Below are 12348 nucleotides of genomic sequence, written 5' to 3' on the forward strand. Positions count from 1 at the left end.
AATCAATTAGAAATAATTTCACCGTGAAACCGTCTTATTTAAGTAATCTTTAGCTAATTATTAAGTTGCTTTTGTTTCATTAGCCAGGAGTTTTGGGTAAATTTATTTTGAAAACAATTCAAAGGTTCACAAAAATATAATTCATTATATTTAGTTTTTGAAATTATATAAATTTTCATATTTTCCAGTCTCAATTTTTGTATGGCTACATTAAAATTTGAATGTACAAATTTTCATTACTTAGGGGTATTGCACATTTATTGCATTTATAAAAAGAATTAAATTCAGTATCGAATTAGTATTAGAATAATAAAAACTAATAAAACATTAACGAAAGTTCTCGTCATACATTGCTAATGGGAACATGAAAAGTCATACTTAAATATTTCATCTTATATTTTACAACTAATCTCTTAGAAAGATTTTCTCTTTAAGAGACGTATTGCAAACTCTGTCTATTAAAGATTAATATTTACTTATTATTTTCTTAATGCATGCTTACATTATCCTTAATGCTTACTTACCGTATCCTTAATGTCTACTTTTGATATCTTAAATGTCTACTTACAATACTCTTAGTGCCTACTTACAATATTTTAAAAAATATATATGGGCAGGTCCATTTAGAGATGGTATCTCAAAGAGACCGTCTCTCGCAAGAATTTATGTAATTTCTAATTTGTTGCTCAAATCAATAGTAAAAATATATAACTTGATGTTTTTATTTTCCTATTATTCGTTAATTAGTAAAGGGATGTCTACATAAAAAATAATTTTTTAAATTTACTATAATATTTACTTTTTTGAGTCGTTTACGGTGCATGTCTAGGTCACATGCACCAATAGTCAAATTAAATCGCAATTATAATTTTAACTATGTCATATCAAATTGAACTCATTAAAGTTGAAATAAATCGAAATTAAGTATGCTTAAGTTATAATGAAAGACGACATACACTACTTAAGAAATATTTACATAACCCTCCAAAAACTAATCATCAATAAATATATGTTTTCGTTCATAAAATATTAATTTAGTAGCAATAACAATAATTAAATTTAATAAAAACTAGTTAAATATAGAAAATCAATAACAAAAATCATAATTCGACAAAAATAATTAAAATAAGCGCCAATAATAGATCACTAGTCCATTTTATTTAATCTTATATAATATTTATTTTTTGAATCCCCTAAAACATAAATTGGTTCAAAAATTAATTTTTTTTTTAAGAATCACAACAACAATATTGATAAAGAGGAGGATAACAATGGCCACCCGAATAACCAACTCTCTTACAAAACCCATCACAGTCGGGTATGTCCGAACATTTCCCTTCACAAACTACTGCTTCTCCTGCAAATTGCAATATACATTTTTTTATAAATAAAAGATAGGGAAAAATACATTTTTTTATAAATAAAAGATAGGGAAAAATACATTTTTTTATAAATAAAAGATAGGGAAAAATACATTTTTTTTATAAATAAAAGATAGGGAAAAATACATTTTTTTATAAATAAAAGATAGGGAAAAATACATTTTTTTATAAATAAAAGATAGGGAAAAATACATTTTTTTATAAATAAAAGATAGGGAAAAATACATTTTTTTATAAATAAAAGATATGGAAAAATATACATTAGCAAACCATATTAACTAACATTACAATTAGTATATTGAGTTTTCTCGCAGTTGAAGAGCAATTAATTACTATCACATTCTCAAATTAGGTTTTGGATATGATTCTCACCTATCTATCCCCTTCCTCTGCCTATCCATTAATAAAAAAAAAATAACTATTTTTCTGCCATATATACGTTTTAGGATACTGCTAGGTTGAGAGAAGAGAAATGTTAAGCCTGATTAACTTATTTGTTACGTTAATTATATGTTAATTGTTTATTAATGAAAAAGTAAACCAACAATTTTGCTCACACAAACCTTTTTATTAAACATATTTTTAGTTGTTTTGATAAAAAGAACATAGGAGTCAAATAACCATCTACAAAAAAACTCCTTAATATATGAATATATATATAGTCCTTAATTTACCAAATTCTAAGATCTTTAATTATCTGACTCAATAACAAATCAAAAGCTAAAATTCAACCAACAAATCTGCCAAAAAACCAACACGTACAACTTTTGATTTAGGACGGTCTCACAATCACTGCAAGACGGTCCTAAAATAAACTAAAAAAATCCAACTAAATTAATTAACACATCGACTTTAAATTTAGAATTCGTAATACCTGCTGGTAATAATGAAAGGAGAAAAAAGGATATTAACAACAACATTGGCATTGCATTTACCATGAACAAATAAATGATACGGTTGGCTGCCATCTAAATCTGAATTTTGTGAAATTGTATATGAAAATAAAATGCACTTGACCAATTTTTTTTTTAACTTAAAAAATGTTTAATAATGGTGTTCATATATATATATATATATATATATATATATATATATATATATATATATATATATATATATATATATATATATATATATATATATATATATATATATATATATATATATATATATATAATTATCTGATTGATAGGTGTAGGTGGATTATAATTGGAATTCTTATCTTGCTAATTATGTATATATCTACTTTAGAAAATATACTAAAGTTGATTTAGATATATTTTAAAACATAAGTTGATACTATTAATAATCTAAATTTATGTCAATCATGTCACATGACATTTGATATTTACTAATATCTTTACCAATAAAGTATTTTTTACTAGCATTTATTTATAGTTAAATTGAGTAAATTAAAGAATTTATTATACTGCATAATATATCGTTGACAATTTTCAAAATTACAGAGTTAATTTATACATATAACTGTTAAAATTGAGTGTTTCTATTACTTTGGCTTTATTTTTTAAATTTCATATGTTTATATATATGATACTTAAAAACCGTGCAGGACAGATTTATACACTAGTAAACTCTAATAATGATTAAATCTAATTAATCCATACTATTTGAGTATTCTTTAATTGATACTATACTTTTGTCTAACGTTTCAAAATACTCTCAAATTTTTAATAATCTATTTGTCATCCCATAAAAATTGTGATTATTTGAAAGTCAATAAATATAAGAAATAAATTACCATTTATTATAATATATTTTCATGTTCAACAATTAAAAAAGTTACAATTTTTATGGGACAGAAGAAGTAAAAAACAGATTATTCTTATTCAAAATTTTTAATTTATGAAATAAATCAGTAGTTAGTAATGAGATAATGCTGCTAATTTTTTTGCATAGGAAAGTTTTAACCTATCAAATCAAATCATGTAACAAAAGTATCTAAAAGCATTTTTTTTTTCCGTAAAAATTTATAACAAATCAAATCAATGAGTAACCAAATCATTTTCTAAAGAAAATTAAAAATTAAAAATATCATTACTAATAATCATCTTTTAAAAATTTCACCTCAAATTATATTTTATAAAAATCCAACAATTTAATAATATCATTTTCTTAAAAATTTATTATTAAAAAATTATGATGATATGTTGAAAAAAATTTATTAAAAGCTCTTAAATTAAGAGAGCCCTATGCTATTCAGCACTTCATATGTGTTCGAAACCAATCCTAAATTTTTACCTTTCACTTTATTAATTGCAGTCTGGAAGCGTTGCTTAAGCAAATAAAAGTATTATTTAATTAAAGATCATATTAATATTAAATAATGTAATTAAAAAAGAAAAATTATCTAGAATAATCTAATTTATTCGTGATTTTTCTAAAATAAAACTTGCTATAGCAAGTCGTCCGGTCACTGGATTTACTCTAGGAAAATACCTTTCAAAGTTGGGATTATTCATGGTTAATCAATAGATGAGATTATTGCAATAATCCCATCTATGGTTTAATTATGAATAATCTTAATTTTGAGAGGTATTTTTCTAGAGTAAACCCGTTGACCGGATGACTTGCTATAACAAATTTTATTTTTTTTAAAAAAAAGATAAATTAAAATAAAACGTCAAAGAAATATTTTTAAAATGTTCAAAAAAAATTATGATTTTTTTATTATTTAGAATTTTTTATGTAAATTTTTTAAATTTTTCTCTAATTTTAAATTAATTTTCAGTTTATTTTTTTGGTAAATTACCTACTATAGCAGGTTATCGGATTACCCAAGTTTACTCTAGGTAAATACCCCAAATATTAATTTTAAAGTTGGGCTTATTAATGTTTAATTAATAAGTGAAATTATTAAAAATATTGGATTATTTTAGGTAATTTTTCTATTAAAAAATGGAACTCATATTGAGGTAGCACACATGAGCTAGTATCCAACCAATCTATACTATTACCGTATTATATATAAATTCCTACATAATGTGGGATTTAAATCGGAATCAGATATACGCGATGGGTGTTAACAAAGCTATATATTGTTTCTAAATCATGAATTTGAACAACAAAAATGCTATAAACTAAATTGAAGGCTGAAGAAAAGTTAATTAATGGCCTGGCATGCATGTGTACAGTCCAAGCAATGAATCAACAACGTACCATTAAATTATGATGAGTTTGCTGTATTCATAAACCAAGTGTCACACTGTCAAAACCTTGAACATCCCATCCTCAAATCTCACCGATTACAAGGACCTCTACTTCTTCCTGTACATGGAGTTTTTTATTTTTTAATTATTGGGTTGATTTTAGATTAAATAATTTAAAATGATTTAAAATTAAGTCCTGTGTTCATGTTGCATTTAACAAGTTATAAGTATTGGAAAAATAATGCACATGTGATCTTACGTCAAACAATTAGAGAGGTTGACTATTATATAAGATTGATTGACTACTCTTTCTATTACCTATTGCTATTGGTTTTGGGATTGAACCTCATTTGGTTTATGTGTAGTCAACTTTCCTCTAATATGGATCTTGTATACAAATTCAAATTTATCAAAAAAAGGTCAAATAATATCAAATAATCGGATCTGTTTTGAAACTTGTATTGCATGGTAGATCATAGAGTATGTTGTTATTGCTACACCTATGTCCTACATTTATGATCCATTTTAATTCCCTCAACTGTCCATCACCTTTTTTTCCCTTTAAATTCAAGACCCATGAACCCATATTGATCACCACACTTGAATCAATATATTCAAACCCATCAAAATGACAATAATTAGGTTAAAATGTTTCATTCTAGTGCTAACCCTAATTGCACTTTTTCATGCAGGATCATCAAGAGAAGTACCAAAACCAAAAAACAATACAAGTAATCTAAACCCTAAAGAAGTTAATACACTAGTTTCCATTAACACTACAACAAATACATCACATTTGAATGATAAGGATGATAAGCATTTTATAGCATTTGCTGGGATGGGAGCTGCAGGAGGAGTTGGTGGTGCTGCTGGTATTATTCCTATTGATTTCCAAGGCCTTGGTCCCGGGACTATACCGACATTCGGTGGACTTGGAGGCGGTGGAACTGGTGGTGGTATCGGTGGAGGAGCCGGCACTGGAGGTATTGGTGGTGGTGTAGGTGGTGCTGGTGCTGGTGGTGGTGCTTGTCCTAGTAGTACTAATACTAGTGGACTTCTTCCTAGTCCGTGATGTTACTTTCTCCGTTTTAATTTGTTTGTTATAATCGACTAAAATGATTGATAGTTTTTTGATCAAAGTATAACAAACTGAAACGGATTGTTTGTTATATTTGACTAAAATTATTGAGAGTTTTTGGTCAAAGTATAACAAACTGAAATGGAAGGAGTACAAGTTTAATTTGGTTTGGTTTTATGTTTCTATGGAGTTATAAATTAGTTAAGCTTGGATAGGATTTATAGGAAGTTGGTTATTAGGGTTTGTGTATGTTTGGATTTATAGGAAGTTGGTTATTAGGGTTTGTGTATGTTTGATTCATATGTCTATGTTATTTTTATGTATGCATGTCCTCTCTTGTTAGGTACTCTTGAAAAAAAGTTATCTAAAAAAAGTTTTCTTGTTATCATAATCTGCATGCAATAACACTGATAGTGCATACTAGGAGAGATTTTTACTATTGTTTAAAATGTTAAACTACACAGGGCTTTAAATAGTGGAGGTCTTAATATTAAACTACGTAGTATATGTTTTAAACTACGTATTATATGTTCAGTGTTTAAAGATACGATATTGTTAGAAAAATATTATAATTTTTTAAATTACATAGGACCTTTAAAAAATTTATCAATTTTTATTTTGCCTCTGATGCTTATATGTTCAAAGATTTTTAAAAAGTCATATGTATTGTGGAAAAGATTGAAAATCATTTATATTGGTCTTTTGTATGATATTCAATGCAATAATTTAATCAGTCTTATCTTTAATTGTGCATAACTAAACTTATAAGAGGACGTTATTAATAAAATATATATGAATATGCATGAATCAAAAAAGATATCCTTTGATTTCGTTCTGAATTATTTAGACTTGTTAAAATTCAACATAATCTAAAATTGGAAACTCGACCAATTTCCTAAAAGTGGATTTTGACTTTTGAGGAGCTTTGGTGCGCCACTTTAAGCAGAAATGTGATAAGTTTGTTAATTTGGTCTGTCAGTTTCATCCTTCACCACTTAACACATAAATCTCAATCTTAGGTTTGTTTGAACCAACTTGTTGAGCATTTTCCGATTTATTCAAAATATTAGTATAGGATGGGCCGAACACTCTCGTCTGCATGTGTGTTGAACTAACCCCACTACCATTCTCAGACGTGAGTTGAACTAACCCGACTACCATTCTTAGTATCATATGTTTCACAATCAAATATTAATAGGGTTTTTAATCGAGAACTCAAGCCATGTCCTATGCGAATTCGGGCATTGATGTTATAGTTGCTAAGGCTGCTGTGCTTCGTCTGATCAATGTTGTTAATGCTGCTAGAGGCTAGAGCTGCCGCGCTTTGTTGGATCAATGTGGCTGCTCGCTGCTGTCCGTTTGGTGCTACTGCTAGAAGATTTTGGTCCCATGTCCTTTACACCAAGGCCCATTATTGACCCGGCCCACTATTAACCCATTAAATGTGACCCAACCAGTTAAACACCTCTGGCCGACATATAAAAAGGAAGAGCTTCTGAGTTACTTCAGATCAAAGGCGCTCTTCGAGAAGGTCTAACTAGGCAAAGCACAGAGAAATCCACAATATTTATTTACTACCAATAAATTATCTGAAAGTTAAAAAGCTCTATGAACACAGCCAGAAGACTATGTTTCTAAAGTACAATTCTCTATAAGCTCATCTTAATCAAGAGCTAAGTAATAATTAGTACTTCTATATCATACCCAACAAAATGGCGGGCTACGAAAACGAAAAAGAAATAATAGACTATACACTACGATTTTGGTTAACCACAAAGCCTGCATTTTGTACTTTCTCGATTAGACAGCATTATCCTTGAGAGGTATATCATGAAAAGACGGGGAGTCATTGGAGTTTCCATCTACTTGATTAGATTCAATGAGCATCAACACAACGTCCCTCATTGATGGGCGATCAAATGGGGATAAGTTTGTGCAGAGTAAAGCAAGTTTCATGACAGTTATCATATGATCAACGGTGCCTGTGTCTTGTAGGTTCAACCGAGCATCGAGCAATCCAGGCGTCAATGAGTTAGCCCGGATGTAGTTTTTGACCCAATTAACAAGATCACCTCCCAAGTCTAGTGGTTGTACCGGGGTTCTTCCTGTTAACAATTCCAAAAGAACTACTCCGTAGCTGTAGATGTCGCACTTTTCGGTAATCTTCATTGTGTATGCATATTCTGCAAGGATCATAATACGGTTCTTAAACATATGATGTTTAGGATGATATTTGTTATCAAGGGTCAATCATAAACAACATGTTTGTTATTATAAGGGAAAGGTCGTGTACATCTGACCCCAAAACCCGGCCTTGTTAGGGCCTACGTGGAAGCCATTCAATGACATTGAGGGTAATTGAATGTATAAATTATCGTTAGAGCTTAGTACAATGGCGGGCTATTAGTAAACAACAACATTTCAACATTTCATAGCCCCTACGCCATACAATGGCTCCCACATAAGTGGGGTTCGGAAGGGTCGAATGTACGCAACCAGACCGTTGTTAGTGATAACAAAGAGGATGTTCTCCATTGACCCGTGTAGCAAACATCATCTTGGTATCGATCATTCTACAATTTCACACGCCTAGTATTTGTACAATCATAAGAGTTTGAGATTTAAAAGAAATACGAAATATTCCTATGTCAAATATAAATCATACCAGGGGCAATATATCCATATGACCCAGCAACTGCAGACATTGATTTTGAATGAGGCATATCAACAACCTTAGCCAACCCAAAATCACCGACGTGCGCTTCAAACTTTTCATCTAGTAGAATATTGTTGGATTTAATATCACGATGAATAATCCTCGGTTTGCAGTCATGGTGTAGATAAGCTAGACCTTGGGCAGCACCGAGTGCAACTGAGAATCGAGTAGGCCAATCTAAGCTACATGAAGGTCCATGAAGCAATTCACCCAAGCTGCCTCTCGACATGTACTCGTAAAGCAGCAAATTTGAACCTTGGTGATGGCAAAACCCGTATAGCTTCACAATATTCCGGTGTCGAATCTTTCCAAGAGTTAAAATCTCTGCCCGGAAACTGTTCTCGATGTTGTTCCCCTCCCTGTTAGAATCCAGTCTCTTGACAGCAATCGTTAAACCCGTGTGCATTACTGCTTTGTACACCGTCCCACATGCACCACTTCCAATAACGTAAATGTCGTGAAAATTGTTCGTTGCCACGATGAGATCGTGGAAAGTAAAACCTTCCTTAGGAGGGAAGTATATATCTGAAACCGAGGAATCATCGCCATTTTCTTCGACAGACGCCACAACAGGTCTCCACATGTAGAACAATATAACAACGATAAAAATGAGCGAAATACCGCCTACAGTAGCTGCAATCACCGTGATTATTTTCCCCTGGGAAGATTCAACGTTTGCTTGAGGCGGAACATAATTAAATGTTGATGTGTCGTTGCAAGCTGCAGCAAGAGGTTGGCCACAAAGACCTTTATTTCCGAGAAAACTGCTGGCTTCCATGGTTTGGAACAATGGTATCGAAGGTATAGGCCCCGTTAAATCATTATACGAGAAATTTACACCCAATAAGCTCGAAAGATTTCCAAACGTGTTAGGAATGTTGCCAGTTAAGTGGTTATTATCAAGGTATAGATATTCGAGAAGAATAAGATTTCCAAGTTCTGACGGTATTGTACCCGAGAGATTATTATAGCTGAGATTCAAAGCAATCTGCAATCCTGCAAGATTTCCGAGAGAAGATGGTATCGGACCAGAAAACGAGTTTCCACCCATTTGCAGCTCGGTCAATCGAGTGAGATTTCCTAATGCAGCAGGGATGTTTCTGGAAAATTTATTTTCCGAAAGCATGAGAAGCTCAAGCTGCAAAAGGGTTCCAAGTTCAGCTGGCAGAACACCGTCAAAGCGGTTGAAACTAAGGTCAAGGCGCTGAAGCATCTTACATTTGATTATATCAATCGGGATTTTTCCTGTGAGAAAATTGGAAGAGATATTGAACGTCACTAACTGTGACAGTTTACCAATCTCCTTCGGCAATTCCATACCGAAATTATTGTTGGCAAGATCAAGCCGTTGCAACCTATTACAATTTCCGATTTCAGGGGGGATGGGGCCACTAAACCTGTTCTGCCCAAGCTCAACAGCAGACAGGTTCTTCAATTTGCACATTTCGGTAGGAAAGCTTCCCGTCAACCTATTTCCAACCAAACGAAGCTGCACCAACGACGGGCAGTTTAGGACCCCATCTGGGATGTTCCCATAAAGCTTATTTGAATCGAGATTCAATAATATCAAATTAGAGTGACGACAAAGAAATGGAGGAATCCTTCCAGTCAACTTATTAGCGGAAAAATCAACAACCCAGAGTGGGCTGTATATGCCAAGCCCTCGAGGAATGCTACCGGTTAAATTATTGTTGAAGAGCTGCAGTTGAATCATCCGAGTTAAGTACTGAAAACCAGTCGGGATAGGACCCGTGAGATAATTGATCGAGAGATCCAGCTTCGTTAAGTTTCTTAAGGTACTTAACTCAATGGGTATAGAACCCGTAAGCTGATTCTGGAAAAGATAAAGAAGCGACAGATTCTTGATATTGCCTATCTCGGCTGGAATTTTCCCGACCAAAAAGTTTTCGGAAAAATCAATCTCTAAAGCTAAAGAAAGATTCCCAATTTCTTTAGGAATAGTTCCGTTTAGCTGATTCCTATAAAGGTATAATCTTTTAAGATACTTAAGATTCCCGATTTCTGCAGGAATCCCCCCAACAAGATTGTTCTGGTATAAAGCAAGAGTCTCGAGATTAGTACAATTCACAATCTCAATCGGGATAGTACCCGACAATTGATTACCCCAAAGAATCAATTCGGTCAATTTGATAAGCATCCCAATCTCTTTAGGTATATTCCCAACAAGCTCATTTTGTGCCAGTCCAAGATACTCCAAGTTTTCACATTTTCCGATCTCAGCAGGCAAACTTCCGTTGATTGAAGTTTGCCCAGCTCGAAATTTCTGCAGCCGCTTGAGATTCCCAAGCGACCGTGGCAATGGGCCACCGATACCATTCGTGTATGCCACAAATTCAACCAACGACGAAAGATTCCCAAACTCTTCAGGAATTGAACCCGACAACTTGTTATTGCACAAATTAAGGTATTGCAAGGAAGCCAAACTACCCAATGAAGCAGGAATAGGACCTTCAAACTGATTGTCATTCAACGAAAGCGACTCTAACGACGAGCAATTCCCGAGCTCAGAAGGTATACCCCCACTCAAAGAATTGAAAGAAACATCAAGAACAATGAGGTGGGTTAAACAGCCAATGCTCGGTCCTAACGAACCCGAAAGATTCATCATTGTCAAATCAAGAGACAGAACAACAGGTTGGTAAGTACTGTTGGAACAAGTCACACCTCTCCATTTACATGGTGTTTCACCATTAACATCCCAATTCCTTAAGTTATTGTATCTATCATTAAACCCATTTTTCAGCTCTAAAAGACAAACCCCATCAGGATTTAAGCCTAAAGACAGGTAAATTTCTAGGGCATTGATAATGAGAAATAGCCATACCCTAAAATTATGGGGTTTAGTAAGCATTGGCATTCTAAGAACCCTTAATTTGGTATAAATCTAACAGGAAAAACAACTATAAATGATTAATGTTAAACAGTTCTTATGATTGCAAAACTAAACCCTAAAAAATTCTAATGAAATAGGATCAAGAAAAGATAATAGCCATACCTCTTAGGCCATTATTTGTTAAGAAGAAAAATGAGAGGCAACAACTCCACCATGCCTGAGAGCTTCTATAAGGCGGAAATACAGTATTATAACAATAACCCATTATCAAAAACAACATGTAAACCATACCCAATTCAGCTTTCCCCAAGATTTGTGGGGATCATTTAAGAAAAAGGCAAAATTAGAGCTGAAAAAGTGAAAAAAAAATGTAAAAGTATAAGGTTACTTCATTTTCCAAGGTGAATGATGGCCTTTTTGAAGCTATAACACTCAAAATGCAATGAATGAGGGGTTTTTTTTCTGTGATCCCACCCAAAAAAAAAAAGTTTAATGGGTAAAATTGAAAAACAAAATCAGGGTCTTTAGAAAAATTATGGAGAAAAATCTAAGGGAAATTCAAAGAATGGATGAGAGCTCTTGGTTGAAGCTTTAATGGCCGACAAAGCATGCTTTCAAATTCTTGTACCCATATCTCATTCTCTCATTTCTCTATCAGCAGCTTCTTCCTCTTTTTTAGTGCTAAGAAGATAGCTGAGAAAGTTAGAAAGGTTACAACTTTTTGGGGAAGTAAAATACAAGTAGCTTTTGGATTGTTCTCATGAAACTCCCATCATTAACTACTTTTATAAAACTTTAACTTCCATTGCATCTTCATTTTTTTTAGTAGTATAATTAAATTACATTATACTGCATTTCATTGTTCTGATGCAATTAGTAGTTATTGACTTGTTTTTCATTTGATGGAGTGTAGTATTAATACCAATATATATATCTTTAACCTTATTTGTTAATTGACAACGAATAGCTTGTTTTGTGTCCACATTTAGTAATAAACGTCATATGTAAGCATACAACTTCTAAAGTTCAAATAAATAAATAAAAAAATACATTATAATAAGACTTGTTAGATCTTAATTGATTTTACATTGACCTGAAACCTAATCAAACATTAGTTGATCATAACTTGAAAAATTTAACCCTGAAATGAC

The 12348-nt window shown here is 32.0% G+C and overlaps 2 protein-coding genes across 2 annotated transcripts; one reads left to right on the forward strand and one right to left on the reverse strand.

Annotated features, from left to right (window-relative positions):
• Positions 1-5177: 5177 nt before the first annotated feature.
• Positions 5178-5621, forward strand: LOC130824745 (uncharacterized). The gene has a single exon (XM_057689763.1). It carries the CDS (start codon positions 5178-5180, stop codon positions 5619-5621), a length of 444 nt encoding a protein of 147 aa, XP_057545746.1.
• A 798-nt stretch (positions 5622-6419) lies between these two features.
• Positions 6420-12080, reverse strand: LOC130825753 (probable leucine-rich repeat receptor-like protein kinase At5g63930). The gene is made up of 2 exons (XM_057691145.1): positions 8293-12080; positions 6420-7810 (listed from the first exon to the last, which is right to left on the reverse strand). Exons 1-2 carry the CDS (start codon positions 11219-11221, stop codon positions 7428-7430), a joined length of 3312 nt encoding a protein of 1103 aa, XP_057547128.1. The 5' UTR covers positions 11222-12080; the 3' UTR covers positions 6420-7427.
• Between the last annotated feature and the right edge of the window lie 268 nt (positions 12081-12348).

Source organism: Amaranthus tricolor, chromosome 10 (genome assembly GCF_026212465.1).
Source record: "Amaranthus tricolor cultivar Red isolate AtriRed21 chromosome 10, ASM2621246v1, whole genome shotgun sequence".
Taxonomy (NCBI): domain Eukaryota; kingdom Viridiplantae; phylum Streptophyta; class Magnoliopsida; order Caryophyllales; family Amaranthaceae; genus Amaranthus; species Amaranthus tricolor.

Coding starts and splice junctions, on each gene's coding strand:
- LOC130825753 (XM_057691145.1), bottom strand. CDS start 11,221: ATGCCAATGCTTACTAAACCCCATAATTTTAGGGTATGGCTATTTCTC. Junction 7,811..8,292: donor ATATGGATATATTGCCCCTG/GTATGATTTATA, acceptor TGATCCTTGCAG/AATATGCATACACAATGAAG.
- LOC130824745 (XM_057689763.1), top strand. CDS start 5,178: ATGACAATAATTAGGTTAAAATGTTTCATTCTAGTGCTAACCCTAATT.